At 37.6% G+C, this 18,828-nt stretch overlaps 1 protein-coding gene across 3 annotated transcripts in view; it reads left to right on the plus strand.

The window, feature by feature from the left end:
- LOC127073131 (zwei Ig domain protein zig-8) overlaps positions 1-18,828 on the plus strand; it is a 178,318-nt gene that overhangs the window by 153,268 nt on the left and 6,222 nt on the right. For 2 of the 3 annotated variants that reach the window (XM_051014246.1, XM_051014247.1), the window contains exon 6: positions 13,733-13,943. In XM_051014246.1, coding sequence (XP_050870203.1) covers positions 13,733-13,943 — 211 coding nt within the window. Of the gene's footprint in view, positions 1-989; positions 2,845-13,732; positions 13,944-18,828 lie in introns of those variants that run through there. The other variant, XM_051014248.1, reaches the window with a different exon arrangement.

Raw genomic sequence — 18,828 nt, forward strand, 5'->3', positions numbered from 1 at the left:
AATTCATATAATTTATGTTAAACATAACGATAATCGCATAATATTAATAAAAGGTTCGATGAGCAAAGGAAATAAAACAATTCTGATATAGATTCTTATTCTATGAAAAATGATTCAAAAAGGAAGAAGAAGTAAGTGAGAAAGAAAACAATGAGGGATATTGTTTAGGAATTAGAGATGACACAGGAGAGTAGGGTGAAGCAAAAACGGTCTGAGTAATAAAATACTCCAAAGGCAGAGTTTTTCGGTAGGTAGTAAAGCTTCCACTTTGCTATACAAGCTTGCTAAGAAGTTGACTCACTCTCTGTCTTTCTTTTCTCTCTTTCTATGTTTATATATATATATATATATATATATATATATATATATCTTCCTTTTTAACGTTCTCTCTGGAATCCCAGTTTCTCCCAGAGAAGTTCGTAGAAGCCTTTTAGTTTCGCTTGGCATACCAGGTACGCTTATATCCTTCGAGAGGACCTCGCTTGATTCCCAGTGCGACCATACAATTTTAAGGATAATACGACAAAACGTGCATCGTCGTTCGGCGAACATTTCGATCGTTCCTAAAGATAAGTTGCCGAGTGGAGTTTTAAGCGAGCGATCGTATCGGAATAACCCGCCCTCGACCGATTTCATCGAATTTCAGCGTAATATTTAATTTCTTCTGGAGAACTTAATAAGTTCCTAAACCATTCCGACAAAATCCTTCGTTCGTGTTTCTCACTCTCTCTCTCTCTCTCTCTCTCTCTCTCTCTCTCTCTCTCTCTCTCTCTCTCTCCTTCTCTTTTTACACACGCACACAACACACACGTATATGTATATGTATGTATAGGTGTATATATATATATATGTATGTATATATATATGTGCATACATATATATATATATATATATATATTTTTGTATATATGTATTTATATATGTACGCATACGGAAAATTACATTATAACAAACAAACGAAAATTCTTCATTTAATTTCACGCGCACAGGACTTTATAACGGCGATTCCGACGTGGCGTAGAATTTGCATACACAATGGAGAATCCCAGGGGATGAGAAGGAGGGCCGAGGAACAATCGATGAGAACGGTCGAGCTTATGCTATCTCTCCCTCGGAGCTTAAACCGCGAAAATTTGGCGCGGTGAATGCATTTTCGAAAATGCCAGTAATCTACTACCGCATACGGAAATTCTGTACGCTCTGATGGCCGCATAAACGTGAAGAACGAACCATGGACTATTCGTTATCCAAACGATTTCTGCGGAGATACGGAGTATAGTCGTTTGATGTTAGCCTTTCATACGTATTAAATTTATGCGATATGTATATATATGTCGTGTCGGTAATAAAATATAAATTAAATATTTCTTATCGTATTACCATGTTATCGAAACTTGGAAAAAAAAATCATAAATCTTTCAAACAAAGTAGAAGAAAATTACTGACAAATGTTTGGTCCAAATGTATCGGAAGGTCGCTTATGAATTTTGTAATTTAGCTAAAAACGATCGACACAGGTAGTACGAAACGATAGCTCTAATTTCCTATCGGCCATAAATTCTTTAAAATCTATACATTATTACCAAGAGGAGGAACGGGAAAAAGCTATTTAATTAAACGAATGGACATCGGTAGTGCAGGAATATAAAAAAAAAAGAGAAAGAAATTATTAGTGTCCTATTATTTTCCCATTGTTGTTCGTTTAATAACTACGTCCTATGAAATGGTCGCTCCGAAGAAAAAAAACTTATTTGTTAATTAACAGAAAGAAACGCTCGTCGATACGTGTACGTAAATAAATAGAAAATAAATCGATAAATTTCATCGAGAACGAAATACTTCAAGTCTGCCGTCATCGTCGTAGTTGTCGTCGCTGTGAGAGAAGAACGGTAAGCTCTTAATCCTTTAGCTCGAGTTTTTCGCTTTACCTACGTTTCGTTGGATTTTCTCGCGTCAAGCTATCCGAGAATTTAATACTTTTGAGCTTGAAATACGCAACGAATATTTTCCCTCAACTAGAAATGAAAATGCGCATGGCCGTAACATTGGTAAATTAATCTTCAACTAATTTGTACGAAGAAATCAAAATCTCCGTAAGAAATAGAAATATAGAGATATAGAAGGAAACATTCGTGTCTCTCGAGAGAACGTTAAACAAGCCGTCATCCATCAAATGAAATATAATCGCCTGTTCATGAGTTTCATCGGTCAAAGAAGTTATCTTGAGTCCAATCCTAATTGAAAATTCAGAGGGGAAGAATTCTCGCTTGGTCTCGAGAAATTGTCCGACCGTTCAAGAAAATAATTTTTCTCGTGGATTCGTTAAACGAGTTTCGCTTAAGTATACGAGAGCTTGGCAGATTAATAGAAGGAGCGGAATGAAGAGAGAGAGAGAGAAAGAGAGATACCGGGCGACACAAAACGTTCGTCAACGTCGAAAGTAATAGTCCCTGTTCGAAGGCCATTCTCTTTCTATAACCGAAACTGATAACGATTCTCTAACGTCGTTAGAAAGTGTACTTCCGACAAAGCCTACCCTTAATATCCGACCGTTCGAGCTCAAATTCAATATTCCAATTGCTAAAATCACTAGAGTCTCTTTTAAATCTGACAATGAATACCCTAATCGCTACTTACGTACCGTGTCGATCGTTTCAACGAACGATACGACTTTCTTCGCTCTTATCGGTGAACAATTTTTAAGATCGTAGAACGTTAAATGAAAAATAAAATCTTTGTCGAATTAATTAATAAGCCAATGTCTCTATCATTTTCTAAAGACGTACGTGTATTACGTGCGTGTGCGTTCGTGCGTGTGCGTGCGTATTTGAGGATGAAAGAGACTTTCGCGAAATTAAAAATCTTTCAAAGAATGCAAACGTCATAACAACAATAATAAAAGCGCTTTACTCTTTTTTCTCTTTTATTCGAATATAAGCTTTTACAATGGCCTTACTGAATAAAAAAGAGAAGAGAAAAGAATGATTCATGGTACGTAGATAGATAAACACGAGAGATAAAGAATATTGACGATAGGAAAATGAAATTTATGGAGGATAAAAAGCTTTGGTAAATTCGGGCAACAAGTTATATAAGAGGTAAATTCGGTAAGACGAATACGGAGCATGAGCTTCGCGGTAATGAACCGCAGCTTGATTAAACCACGATTTGATCGCGTCGTACGAAATTATGATAGACCCAATTAAACTTTCAGCAAAATTCTCATTACACATTGCGGTGCAGCAGCAGGAGCTCGTGTAGTTGCCATTGCATTCCATGAAAGAGAGATAAAAAGAGAAAGAAAACTTGCCCGTTTTTCTCGTTAATAATATCGACCGGTTGGCCTCGTTCGCACGAGAAAGAAGTATAGCTTACAACAAATTTTCGCTAACTCTGCCAACGTGTAGGTACCAATTCGAAATACGAGCTAAGTTTAATCCTTCAATAAAAAAGATAAACGTACATTAGCGGTCATTAATTCCTTCTCCATAGTAATCCCGAATTTCTCTTTCCTCTTATTATATTATTTCTTTGATCTATATCAATGTATTTTATGATGATAGCAGGTTTCTCAATATAATGGTTTTATTTTGCGAATAATGCAAATTCTCAAAGTTTAAAATTTCCTAAATAATTGTTCATTGTTCTATAATAATTTCACGTAATGAATGTCTGAATTAAGAATCACTCATCACGCTTTAACAGATTTTTTTCATTATTTATGAATAATTACGACGATGAGAAAACTGATATTATTGGTTCGTTGCTTACTTCTAGATAGATATCATTGGCTTGTCACATTTCCACACGTAGAACTGTCATACAATGATAAGCCCGGATGGATAACGCATGACTGATGGAAAGAGAAACTCGGTCAAATGGAAAAAGTACCAACGCCATTAATGACCGCAGGTGTACAAAGTAGCCTTCGAGTTTTTCTTAAGTTACAAAGGACAAAAACTCACCACGAGTTTCATTTCTCTTTTCAACTAGAAAAAGAAAACTAACTATATGAATAACATCGACGATGACAAGAAGGAAGATGATCTTTTAATAATAATCGTTTTAATCGTTTCTTCGAAGCGAGCAAACTGAGAATTCCCTCAAGGCGATGTCGAACTTTCAAATTGATTCTAAATTATGCGATTAAAATTTCAAATTAGCGAAGTCCACAACCTCCGTCATGTTAGCGTTATCATTCGAGATGTTACTTAAAAATTCCACGGTGGAAAAGCGGTAAGTTAATTACAAATAAGAGTACAAGCCTGTCCAATCCAGTGCTCCCCTCCCAAGAGAAATACTAGTTCGTCAAATTTTCATGATAGATAGCGTTAACTTTGAAAGATCGATCGTGTTAAGAAAATAGTGAGAAAAACAAACGAAAAAGAATTTTTTTGTTTGTCTCCTCTCAAAAGTTCTTGGTTAAGAAGAAACACAAAAATCATGAAGAAGAATCTTTCGTCCTTTTTCGAAACTTCGAAACTTCGAAACGAAGCGATGTTAAATCTTTCGAGAAAGGATTTGGAAATATTACGAGATAGGTATGGTAGTCGATGTTGTCCTCCAAGGGAGAATCGCGATATCCGGTTACTATTCAGGAAGTAGTACTCGTTCCTCATAAGTCTCAGGGTCCATGCACGCAAGGACGCAGCCGTTCGTTTTTCAGAAGCTGATCCTCGAGTGAGGAGTAATAGCAGCCTTAAAGCCAAGATAGCGTTTGAACTTTCGGCTAAGTCAGCCCTGGCAACAGAAAGTCCTCGATATGAACTCACCCTCTCTCTTCGAATAACCCTCTCTAACCCTCTCAACCATTCTCTTCCATCGTCGAACTCTCCTAAGCTCGCTTCAGGAACGATGGATGGTCCGAAGAAAAATCGAACGAATCGAGGAAGTAGGGGATAAATTCCTTTTCTTTTCTAATAATCCGAAGAAAGAACGACCGTAAGGAGCGAGGAGGACTAATCTGGTGGACGACGACGACGACAACGAGGACGAAGAAGACAACGACAACGACTCACGGCTTTCAATCGGTCTTCCGACGTCCCAACGATGGAACGACGGAAAGGAAGAAATTGCGAATCCATCGTCTTTCTCGTTGTCGTCTTGACTATCGAGCAAAAGGAATAAAGCCGGATTTTAACGCATGACCGACGCACTTTTCTCATCGGATTACTCGACAATGGTTTCGACAATAGTTTAGTATAGTATCATTCGGAGATGTCTCGCTCGACCTAGCGTAAATCTTCACTCAATTTCTTACGTTTTAATAATCGAGATCTATCGTCGTTGCTGTTGTTACTATAAAGAACAACAAAAAAAAGAAAATGAGAAAAAAAGAAGAAGGAGAAGAAGAAGAAGAAAGAACATATCATTGCGTCCTTCGTAAGAATTTTATTTGCTAGTCAAAATTTACGTGCCGCACCTGCTACGACGTAAAATTGCCATAAAGTCGATACCGGTTATTGTGCAACCGGTGAGCGAATATTATTTTTGATACGCCCTATACGCGGCGTACTCTATATACGAAAAAGGGTCTCAAGAAACGAGGAGAACGTAAATCAAACTCAATCGGCCATAGTAAGGAAACTAGACGGAGATGGAAATCAGGCATATCGATAACTCCCTTTTCGCAAAATTGTCGCACACATTGCGCTATTCTACTTTTTACAACTCGAGAAATCAAGAAAATTTTCTTATGAGAGATCGTGCAACCTGATATTAGAGATTAGTTTTTGTTTGATCTAGAAAAGGTGAAGTGAGAAAACAGAAGAGCCAAACGAAAGCCATGTAATTTGAAAAAACGATAAAGAGGTATGTCGAAAACGAGCTCTCGCACTAGAAATTCGACTCTTTGTTTCGAAAAGTTTGAACGAACTATTTTCGCATTTCGGTTTCTAGTACTCGCATCTCAGAATCCACAGGCAAGAGGTAGTTCAAGATCGTTATTCTCGATCGATGACATTACCGTAACTAAAATCGAAAAAGTATCTCGAATACGACTCCTTCGAGTCGTATCGAGAATCGTTTCGAATCTCGCGAGAGAACGAGATTGCTATTGGAATTCGTTCCCAGCCAAAGCTAGTTTTCGCTAGGTTTTCGCGACGATGTAAGTTGTAACGATCGTTCGTCTTGGGAAATTGATTTTGAAAAGTACAAAAATAGAGCTCCACGTCAAGATTTTTTTACGTTTGAAAATCAATGTGCCAAGGTATCGATACACCGATGAAAAAAAAAAAAAAGAAAAGAAAAGAAAGAAAAAGAAAGAAGAAGGAAAAAATACTCGTGTTATCAGTTCTCCAACCTTCGAACGAAAATTTCAACGAACGTCGATATTACGTCAACCGCAAGATACAATAACGCGATAATTAATGACAAGTTCCGTGCATGCCTCTCTCTTTCTCTGCTCTTCCCCGTATCTAACTAAATGTGTAATAATGATCATTCGAGGTGAGCTTAATGTGGAATTTTAACTCAAATGGACGACGAAACTTTCACCCTTTAGAATTCTCTCCCGAATACGAATGAGTTATTTCTAGGAACTTTCCTTTTTTTCTTTTCTCTCTCTCTCTCTCTCTCTCTCTCTCTCTCTCTCTCTCTCTCTCTCTCTCTCTCTCTTTCTCTCTCTTTATATTTCTCCGTAGAAATTTACGAGGGTAAAACGCAAGAGTGTAAAAAAGCTGCTTCGGCTCGCGGCTAGCGTTTGGAATCCACTACGAGTACGCTTAGTTTCGTTCGAGGAACGATGACAAAGTTTTTATACGTCTTCTCTCTCGCCCCAGGAAAAGAACGATTTCTCGCGAAGAACGATCATAAATTTCCATTTGCGCCATTTACCCCGAATCCACGGGATTGCCATTGGCTATCTATATAGGTTCTTATTGAACGATAAATATAGAATGTCTCAAAAGCACCAGGATTCGACGATAGGAGTTTGGGCTTCTTCTCGGATAAAACGTTGAGTTTATATCCTTTCTTATCTCACCTTTAATTCCATCATCGATGTAGGTAATCATTTATCCAGATTCCTGTCAGCAACTACGAGAACGATATCGATCATTTGGAACAAAAGGGAAAATATGTATAATAATAATAATAGGTATACATATATTCATATGCAATTTCACTAACGATGACTCGTTCCATTGTTCCGTTATACTCGTAATAAAAATATGAAATACATTTTTCCATAATATTGATATCATCGTTATCGTTTCTCGGTTTGCTCAAAAGAAGCAGCATTATAATATTGCAATAGCAATAACGCTCAATGCGTGCACAATGGTGAAGAGTGAACGATACCAGGACGTACGTACTTTCAAAAGTAGCAAAAGCGAAAAAGGGAGAGAAAGAGAGGAGAGGAAAGAACTAACCGTGAAAGTTTTCCGATCGAATCGACGTAAAACTCTCGACGTAAAAGGCCGTTCATAAATGCGAACTTTCTCGATTCGCTTTGTTACGCGTTTCCACTATACCGCGTACGTTTCATAACGTCGAAGGAACGATGGGGTGGTACACGGGGTGGTACAACGATCCACGCTCACGACTACTCCAACCCTTCTTTACCATTGGGGTAAGGAGACTCACAGAAGGGTGAGATGCATACCAACAAAGAGGATGGAAGAAGGAGAGTCAGAGGAGAGAGAGAGAGAGACGTCGAGAACGAAGACGAGGAGGATGCCGACCCTCTCTTATCGGGCGTCGAATTGCTAATCTTCGCTAAACTCAGCGAGCGGAAATCCAGTTAAGTGGATGTCGCGACAGTTACGGTAGTATACTAAGAGACACGAGGAAAGGGACAGGGACACGGCGGTATACGAGATCGAATTTCCTTTCGGACGTAGCAAAACTTGAGGGACAGTTTGGCACACGATACTACACCACTACCACCAGCACCACCACTATCCGCCCCACGTCTGTTATAATCCGCCTTAGTTCGTCCTTCCTTCACCCTTATTACGAACCATCGCTATAGATTCTTCCTAATCTCCATTCGCTTCTCTAATTCGACTTTTAGTTCGAGTTATAGTCAATTCTGATCAAGGATCTTTCGTATAATCTTCCCCAATTTGGATATCACATCAGAAATACTTTAACTGTGACTTATGTTAGACATATTAATTTGCTTCCTCTCTCTAGAAAAGGGAAAGTTAATCGAGTGAACAAATAAAACGTTACTTCTGATTATTCTCTTCCTGGGAATTCACAAAGGTAAACATTAAGAGATTTGAAACTGGTATTCATTCGAGGTAAGACTTTACTGCCGAGAAATCTTCTCTAGACCCTCGATAGAATCCCCTTTATCGATTCTACTATGTGAATTTGCGAGAGAATGATCAACCGTATCTTACTTAAGAAGGGATATAAAGGGAAGATGAGAAGACATCTAAACGAGATTAGGAAAGAAAAAAGAAAATGGAGAAACGACCTTTATGCCTGATGCTCAAGGACCATTTTCAAAAGGGAAAAGCTTTGAAGCTGCCAACTGCATTCTCCTAATAATTGTAACTTTTGGTGAGAGGACTGTTTGAGGGTTAAGTACTACCACTCTGAGGGTAATGCTCTCTCACTAATTACCGAAACGGCGTACACACGTGGAACTGCACAATGCCGTTTTCGCGTCGACTTTTACCACGACTAAGAGAAACAAGAACATACTTCTAGTCGCAAGAAGTTCGTGCATTGTCCTTGCATTAGAAGTACCACCAACCCTGAAATTAATTCTCCCTCCTTCTACGAACTCCTTGAAATTTATCGTAGAATCGATAAGGAAGATATCGATTAACGATCGTTTACCAAGATCTCGTCCTTTGTCCCGTATACGGGATACGAGACAGGTACTTCGTGAAGGGCTCCTTATCGTCCTGCTTTGTTTGACTTAACCTGTAAAGCCGCATAAGATTCGAGATTACAAATACGCAGCCCTTTAAGTCTTCCCACGTGTCTCTCTATATCTCCATCTCGTTTCACTTTGGATAGCATCCAAAGGAACTAGGACTAACCTCGAGGCTAACCGCCGAGCTTCTGTAAATTTCTACGATGAAACAATTCATTAGAATACGACTGGAGGCAACGACGAACAAACGCGTTTATCCCTAATACTCGAATTCTCTCTCTCTCTCTCTCTCTCTCTCTCTCTCTTCCTTTTTTGCATCACGTATTTATTATCCAACAAGAATATATTTCAGACACTTGTAAAAAACATATCTTTTTTCGAGAATGAACTATCTATATGAATACATATATTATTCCGACTTTTTCCGATGATAATTAAAGGATGGGGAAAAGGGACGAGGAAGGGAAGTGATAAAAAAAAGATAAACGAAAACCGCGGTTGGATTTCCGATCACCGACCCAACCCAAACCGTGATATTTACTCTAAATTCGTGCAATCAACAACTCTCGGTCGCTATTTAAACTCCAGCCATTCGTATATGAGCTTCCACGTATCTCGGTACTCGATTTATCTCGATCGTCCGATTAATCCTAGTAAGTATTTTTTTTTCGAAAGAGAGAGAGAGAGAGAAAAATCGAGATCGAAATCGATAGCGAGTTACGATCGCGTAGGAGGATCCACCTGCAAGTTCGAGATGGGAAGAAGAAGGGAAAGGGGCAGCATGGTAGGAAACGATAAATGCGAGAGAGCGGCGATAACTGATAACTTCGATGAAAATATCGAAGGACCGTTGAACCGTGCATTAATTCGAAATACCGAGTATCCGAGTGTCTTTGTCGTTATTTGATGCGCCCGTGTGCGTTTTTCGAAGTGTGTATTTCTGTGCGTATATGTCTATATATTCACCAGAGAAAGAGAGAGTTAAAAGCTAACGCTTCGTATACCGATTCAATCCGGAAGCCCCTCGAGCTTGCAAAACAGGCAAGTGTAACTCGGCGAACTTACGGTAGATATGGGCGTGTGTTCGCGAGCGAATGAACGCTAGTGCATTGGTGCATAGAGAGAGAAAGAGAGACACACGCAACTCTGCAGCGTGAGTCGATGGAAATTCGTGTGAAAACTAACAAGAGAAAGGGGTGATACGGTGATAGTAGTGGTGGTGGTAGTGATACGGAAGGGTGTATGCTGACGCAAGAACACCTGCTGTTTGCATACACCTACCGAGTAATTCGATCTATCTTTGGACTGAAACTCGCTCCGAGTTTTTATATATGTATATATATAAAAAAAAATAAAAAACGAAAAAAAAACAAAAGAGCAGGAAAAAACAAAAAAATAAACGCACAAAGCGATCGGCGAAAAATGTTTTCGGTCGAATCAGCGATCGCGTTTCCCGTATACGTCCTTTCTGTCTACCTGTTTTTCACTTCCGCTTTCGCGTTTTAAGCGAGACTACTCCGTGGTACTCGGCGAGACTCGATCGCTCGGAAATTGGACGGCTCGATTTCCTTTCGAAAGCTACCGAATTTATAGTTCTTCGTTTTAATCGAAAACCGACCGACCGATCTCCTATTCGGCCTATTTTAAACTCCGTAACTCCAGGAAAAATGTTGTTTCTTTTTCTTCCTTTCTTTTTTCCTCTTTTTTCGCTTTGTAACGCGCGAGGAACGTTAGCTTGGCTCGTAAAACGCAACTATACGATTTTCAAGGCGAATCTCATATATCAATGCCGCCGATTCTGAAGGTAAAGCTCTTTGGGGACCTACGTAATTGGGATTCTCGGAGGACAGGAGATTTCGAACTTTCTCTACCGTTCTCTATCTCTCTATATCTCTCCCTCCCTCTCTCTCTCTCTCTCTCTTTCTCTGTCATTGTATTCGTCTCTCCTTCGCGAAAAATGATTTTTTCATATATGTCAAAGGGAAAGGATAACTCTAGCGAAATTATTTTATCATCCTTCAACAATTTTTATTGGAGAAATTCTTTACAACTGACGTTATCCTTCTATAATGATATATTCAAATATAAATACCATCCTGTTCGGTCTGCAGTGAATTAAGATTAATCTAAAAATCGTTTAATTAACGCCCTCAAATTCAAACGTTCATTAAAACGGGTAAAGATAAAAAGGTACGGATGTACAATGCGATTGGTCCAATACTCGCCATAAACCGTGAACACATCGGGGCTATAGTCGAGAGCTCACGAAACGTTTTATTCGTTAGCCCTTTATCTCTATTTCTCTTCCTCTACGACCATCCAAAGAAGAAGAAGAAGAAGGAAAAAGGAAAAAGACGAAAGAAAAGAAGAAGGATAGCCGAGTACCAAGCTCGTTCCATTTGTCAAGAGTAATTTGTCCGTTTCCATTTTGTGCATTTCACGCTACTACCGTATTAAAGAAAGATAAGGTTGGCATAAAACGTGGTGACGAGGCCAATTAATCGTTCTCACCTTTCACCATGATTTCCTCCTTTGTTTGGCTATCGTCATTCACGTCGATCTCGCCTATTTTTCACTTCTCTTCAATTCTTCACGTTATTCCTCCATTCTTTATCGTTTACTATGTATATATTCAAAGAAATATATTCCATGTCTATTAACATAAAAAAAAGGAAGGATATATGCTAGAAATATAACATTAAATAGAAGAATAAGTATACATGATTAAGGATTGCTATAACGATGGAATACTATAAGGAGATTAACGTAAGAAGATTAACATTTCAATATATAGAATGGAAATGGAAGAAACTAGTTTTCCTTGTATATATGTATACATACACACACATATATATATAGGTATATATATATAGGTACCTGATATAGATACATATATACTCGTACATATCCGTATGTAACAGGAGCGTTAATTTTCACATTCCGCTCGCTTTTTAGAAAGAGCTCGCTCGTGTGTATCCATTAGTGCTTGATAAAATTAAGTCTATAGTAGAGTATGCTCGTATTTCTGTCCCAATATTAAATTCCTCTCGTTGAATTTTACAACTTGCAAAGTCTATTCTCGGATCTCGATATTCCCAATAGATGTTACATCGATATTCTGTATGTATTCCTTTATGAATCCCTTTGTAGTGACGATGTTATTCGTCATGCGTACACACGTATACGAATGTACAAACAAGTAAACACGTATACTTTTTACCTCGAGTACAGTTGTTTCAATCGATAATAACTAAGCAGAAGAAAGAAATAGAAAAAGAGAGAGAATGAAACAGAACTCGACCGAGCGTGGCGCGGAACGGGATATTCATAAAGTCCAACTACAACGTAGTGTGTAACCGCTGGAGTCGGCTTAAGGGCTAGTACCTTAACTAACGTAACAAACAAAAGAAGGAACATTTAACAGGCGAGAATGCGCGCTCTTCCGACCTACCCACTTTCCATGCTTTTCTCTTTTGCCAGGATCCGTCAAGCGCGAAAATCTCTGCTCGTAGGATTCTCTCTGAACCGGCCATTCTTTTACGCTCAAGTTAACTCCACGTGTACCCTTTAAGTATAGAAGTACATATGTACCTCTATACCGAAACAAATTACAGAGAGAATCCTTTCAATGCGTTTTATCTCGCATAGAGATAGCGAGATTCTCTACCTCTAATGATTTTTAGTCGTCCGTTCTTTTTCATCTCGCATATAGAGTACATAAAATTAGCAGGCTCTATTTCATAGATATTTCAATGGTTGTAATCATCAACGAGAGATTATAAAATTTATTATTGAAACTATTTGTCGATGATAAATAAAATCGTGAATTCACGAAAGATCGTGTACCAATGAGGAATAGATAGAACGACATAGTCGTAATTTATGCCGTATCACATATGTTACATATTCGTGCAATTTGAATCGTTACACGTTAATTGGAAGTTAAATTTAACGGATGCGAGTTGATAGTTTACGGAATGACGCGATCTATAAAAGATTCAATGTGGCCTCGGACCTCCGATTTTCATGTATATTTCATGAAGTAGAATGATTTTTTAACCATCGTTAATGCAGAACTCCCTGCGATTTCTACCCAAAGAAAAATTTCACGAACGACCAGCGCACGACATAGATATTTATATGAAAAGGTATGAAATAGAATATCTACTGTCAAGAGAACACGTTATTTTCCGAGGTGAAAAATCTGTAATTACTATTCTTAATACTGGTCGACAAAAAAAATATCGCGTTGTTATCGACCTAAGTGGAACGATTAGAGTTAATATTGTCGACACGCATCTATGCATATTGCAAGAGAACACGCGAATGTCCTCGATATTTTGTTTTTCTTTTTATCACATCTTCTTTTCTTTTTTCATCCTATTAATGTTCTTATTTCCGTCACGGTGATATTATCAAAGAGGTCCATGCTAGTCGATTCGCTTCCATCGCATTTCCTAGTGTCCTAGAAACGTTCGATAGACCGATATGAGAGAGGCAGGAGTAAACGACATATTAATTTCAAAAAACAAAGATGGTAAAGTGTCTTGTCGAATGAAAAAAGATAGATATACATAGAGAGAGAGAGAGAGAGAGAGAGAGAGAACATTTCAAATACAAAATTGTCCAGTAATTTATAACGTTCGATGTCGAGTCGCTTCTGCTCACTCGAGAAACGAGAATACATCGTCGAGTTTCGCGATAAAGTAATAACATATGTGTGCGCATACGTGGTACAGCGTTTTCCGGTATAAAACGAATGATGAAGTGAGTGAGTGAGTGAGTGAGTGAGAGAGAGAGAGAGAGAGAGAGAGAGAGAAGAGATAGAAAAAAAATATAGTGGTACATAGCCCGGCAGGCTCGTCAAACGAAATCGTTCTCTTTATCTTCTGCTTCCAGAGCCCTACGCCGCCGCAATACGTATTCTGGTATCACAATAACCGGATGATAAACTACGACACCTCGCGGGGCAGCGTCACCGTACAAACCGATCCAGGACCAACCCAGAGTCGACTGACGATACGCCAGGCCGTAGAATCGGACACCGGCAATTACACGTGTAACGCGTCCAATACCAAGCCTGCATCCATCTTTGTCTTCGTTACAGAGGGTGAGCATATTTATGTACATACATACATATGTATTAGCAGTCTAACTAGAATAACATAAACGTATCGTTTCACACAACATATATTCTTAAAAAAAAAAAAAAAGGAAGAAGAAGATGAGAAAGAAGTAACTAATCTTAGTCATCTTTCGGTAGTGATTAATATCCTTTCATATATCATGGGTAAAAAGAAATAACAAAGAAAAAGAAAAAGGTAATAATAAATGGACATCTTCGTGAATTCGTAAGAACGAAACAACAATACTCAGAATCCAAAACATGTACGTTATACGTTTCACCTTTTACGATAATTAAGAGTGAACGCGATAACGTAACTCCCTTGAGGTATCCACCAGCCTCTTGGAGAATCGTTGATTTATTTTTCTACTATTCTTAGGGGAAGGAAAATTAATGAAAAGTTCGAAATACATTGAAGTGTTCCTCGTTTAGATAACAGAAAGAGAATAGAATTCTCCAGACACTATTTATGATTAGAAAAAAATTAATGTGTATTTATTCAGAGAAGAAAAAAAGGGAAAAAGACAAATGTAATTGATTTTAATGAAAAGCAAACAAAAACGAATAGATACAACAGTTTATAAAATGTAAAAAACAAATATTTCGATGAATAAGTAAGCGAACATCTTTGAATCGGCTTCTTACACGGTAATAAGTATTTACGAGAGGATGAGTATAAATAGATTACGATGAACAAAGAGGCATTAGAAAGGTATTAAAAGTAAGACCCTTCAACTTCCGAGCATGCTTGAGTACACACGTACGTACGTATGTTATGTATATATATGTATGTATGTGTGTATGTATGTACGTATGTACGTATGTATTTATGTATGAACGTATATACGAACGTATATTTCTGATCCGCTTAAGCGAAACTGTTTCACGCGTTGCTCGAGAAACGACGTAGAAAAGGTCGAAATATATTCATCGAGGTAACTAAGGTTACGCGTTTCCACTTTCCCCTGTAACCAACCCCCGGTCTTAATGCGAGCTTTATATTAAAAAACATCGTCTGTTATTATAACGTGTACTCTTTTCTCGCTAGCCCTTAGCCACTTTTTTTCTCCAAACGAAAAACGAAAATACACTCCAGCAAGCAAAAAACCACTCTCTTTCGTTGTTTCTTCCATCGTAGTTCATTAAACGAAAAGACAAAATGTAGTAACGTGTAGGTATGTTACATAGATAAATACATTTTTAAAAATTTTGTAAATTATGTAAATCACGACTCGAAGAAGAAACACAAAGAAACGTGTTCTTTTTTTTCAAGCAATTATGTGTGTGTGTGTATGTACTACAAAGAGAAACAAAGTGACATATTACTCGTTAAATTTTTTATCAACGCACAAGGCACGCTCTCATCGAAGCAAAGGGATATTTTTAGAAATAATACGTGCTTTAATAGGCGCTCCAATAAGTTTGTGTATGTGTGTGTGTGGGGGTGTGTGGTGTACATGCGCGTATTCACGCACATAACTCGTCTCAGCGTCAGGAGATCGAACGTGTTGGGATCCACGCCCCGCCAGGAGCACTCGAGCGAGCTTGCAGAGAGAAAGAGAGATAGATAGAAGAGCTTCTTCGGTCCTTCGACGATCGATCACTTCGATGACCTCCCCTAGCGTGCCTCTCTATTTCTCACACACGTACACACTCTCCCTCTCTCGTATATTCTACACACATACATATATATATATATATATATATATATATATATCTCCATGTTTTTCTACGTACAATATATTATACATGTATGTATATATATATATATGTATCTATGTATGTATGTATATATACACGTACGTACGTACTTATATATGTATATATGTATGTATGTATGTATGTATGTATGTATGTATGTATGTATGTATGTATGTATATATATGTGTTTAATTCCTTCTTAATGAGACTCGAAGCTAACGACAAAGGCTTGACGAACAAAAAACTTCATTCTGTCTCTCTCTCTTTCTCTCTCTCTCTCTCTCTCTTTTTTCTCTCTCTCTTTGTCGAAATTCTTGGGGTTGACACAAAAAAAAAACGTAGTAGGCTCGTTCAAAGGGCAGAACGGTTCGCTGTGAAACCCTCATAATCGACCGAAGAAAAGAGGAAGGAGGAGTTGCCTTGTCGGAAAAGCTTAATTAGATTACGAAAAAAACAAAGGGGTCGAGGGTGAAAGGATCATCTTGATCCTTCGGACGACGTAATCTCAAGAATCGTGAGGGATAACAAGGCTCGCCCTAACTTTTGTCTTTGGTCTTCTAAACATTCGTTTGGTTTCTTCTATTTCTTTATTAGATTTTCTTCTTCACTTTTTATTTATTTTTTTGTAAGATTCAAACTTAGAACAACGAAAATTACTTCGTCGACCTTATAAATATCCATTTATTTTTTCGATTCCTCTCATTTCTTTATTTTCAAAAGATCGATTCGAACTAGCACATAATCTATTTTTTTTCCTTTTTCTTTTTCTATTTTTTCTTTCTCATCTTCCTAGAGGGTATTGCCTAAAGTATAAAGGTCAGGCGTGATCTTCCATCGCGAGATAAGACGTTTTCTCTATTTCCTCTTGCACAGGACTAAACTTAAGTTCCAGACGATGCAAAGGGTGAACGAGGAAGCTCTAGTTCGCCTTTCGAAGCTCGTACCGAGTGTCCATGAAAAAGTAATGAGAGAACGCTGCAAAGGTTGCCTCGTAGTTTTCCTCGTGTTGCTCTACTTGAGAGAAGCAAGGGAGAGAGAGAGAGAGAGAAATAAAGAGAAAGAGAAGGAAAGATATTTAGTCGACCTAATTTCGATTCGAACCATTTCCCGATGGAACGTTTATGAGAAAACGAATCCTATATGTACGTACGTTCATACGTAACACAGAAAATCTCAATTATTTAATCGCTTTTTCATTAACACTCTAAATTCATTTTAACGGTGATTCATGTATCTGTTTTTATTGAATTATAACAGATGAAAGAATAGAATTTACATCGTTTATAGAAACCGCATACTTTAATCGATTCCAACGATTTTCGATAGATGAATAATCAAATGAAATATTATTATTTGACAAAACGAATCTTTCATTCGAATACTTTTAATACGTATGTGTGTGTATACATGTATATATGTATATATACATATATATATATATATATATATATATATATATATATATATATGTACGTAGGTTTCATCCAAGTAGATCTCCGTTAGATGTACACATTCTGATGAAATTTTGAAGACACCAAGTCCATTATGGCGTCGCCTCACGGACCACGAATTTCGCGCGTGTACTAACGTCCTGTAGCTACGGCGCCATATATACACAGAGGATCGTAATTCACGCTCTCCCGGGAACATATGGGCGAACGGCTCGCCGTAAATTACGGTAAAAATGTGCATGCGCTCGCGCTTCACGAAGGACACGTATACCCGATGAATGTTGCAAATCTGAAGGCCCCGGAGCTTTGCGTCATGAATCCTGATAGTACACGTAGGAAAACGTGACGGCTAAGAAATCACGACTTTCTTTTTTCATTTCTCTTTCCTTTATTTTCTTCTTTTTTGTTCTTGTTTCTTTTTAACCATCTCGCAAAATACCGACTCGTTCTCGACAAATACAAACGGATCCGAATTATAAAGTTTTTCTTCGTTGGATATTGTGAGTAACAGATATAATTAAGCCCATATACAATTTTAAATCAAATCGATAGAATTTGTTGCATAAGTTAAAAGAGTATTAATGTACGATAAATAATAAACGTATTTAAGTACATCGTCGATAAATGCAACGCTAATGATACTTGGATTCATTTAATTGATTAAATTTTTTAATAATCTTTATTGAAGAATAATATCGGATAATATGGGTACGAATGTATATGCACGGGTTATAGTATAAATTATAACATATTTTATTATTATTTTCAAGTTATCAAAGAGATGTTTTTATATTAAGTAGATCACTTAATAGAATATTACTTTCCGTTATGGTTCTATGCTCGGCAATATTATTACATAAAGATAATTAATGGTACTTTAAAGAATCTTTTTATATCAAAGTCGAAAAATTACCTGATTTATTTCTATTGATGTAATACCTTTGATATTAATTTCTTTCGCGTTTCCCGTTAGAAATCCTTCGATATCGTTTCATTGAATTTCCTTTTTCTCTTTTCAGAAACTTTGAACTCGACGATCGATCCTGAAAGAAAACGTAAAAAGTCAAAATGTTCGTACAAAAATTGTCGAACGTCGATTACTACTCGTTCTCTTTCTTAGATTAAAGCGAGAAGCTTAAGCTCTTTGAAGACTAAAACACGGAAGCCTTACGCATTATACCGGCCCAGTTGTCAGACTGCGAACGTCCCTTTGTGCTTTGGTACACGTCTTCTATAATGCTGTAGCGGCGACGTAATTGACAAAGTTTACGTCGACTCTTGTTCATAAATCTAGAACTCATTTAGTTTCGAAGATCTCCACTATTTGATCAGGAAGTTGAATTAAACCGCTTTATTGTCAGACACTAACGTCGATATTTCCCGCCTTTGAGTTCCAGAATATCAATTAAAAGTGTTATCAAGAAATTGATCACAAGGATAAAACGATATAACGAATAAATAATTTCATGAAAGGAAAACCACACTGTGTTTGATGAATAATAATGATGTTCATACGTATTTATGTATAGATGTACATGTATCTATATATAGAGATATATTTGGTCGAAGGTCGTTAAATCGAAGGTTTCTTAGCTTGCCGCAAATCACGGTACCCTTACTTTCCTTATAGCTTTACCCTAGCCGAATTTAACTTTCCGATTAATTAACGTAGGGTCTCCCAGGCGAGATATAAGCCAAGAACGAAGTTAAACCGAGAT

This window comes from Vespula vulgaris, chromosome 2, assembly GCF_905475345.1.
Source record: "Vespula vulgaris chromosome 2, iyVesVulg1.1, whole genome shotgun sequence".
NCBI classification, from domain to species: domain Eukaryota; kingdom Metazoa; phylum Arthropoda; class Insecta; order Hymenoptera; family Vespidae; genus Vespula; species Vespula vulgaris.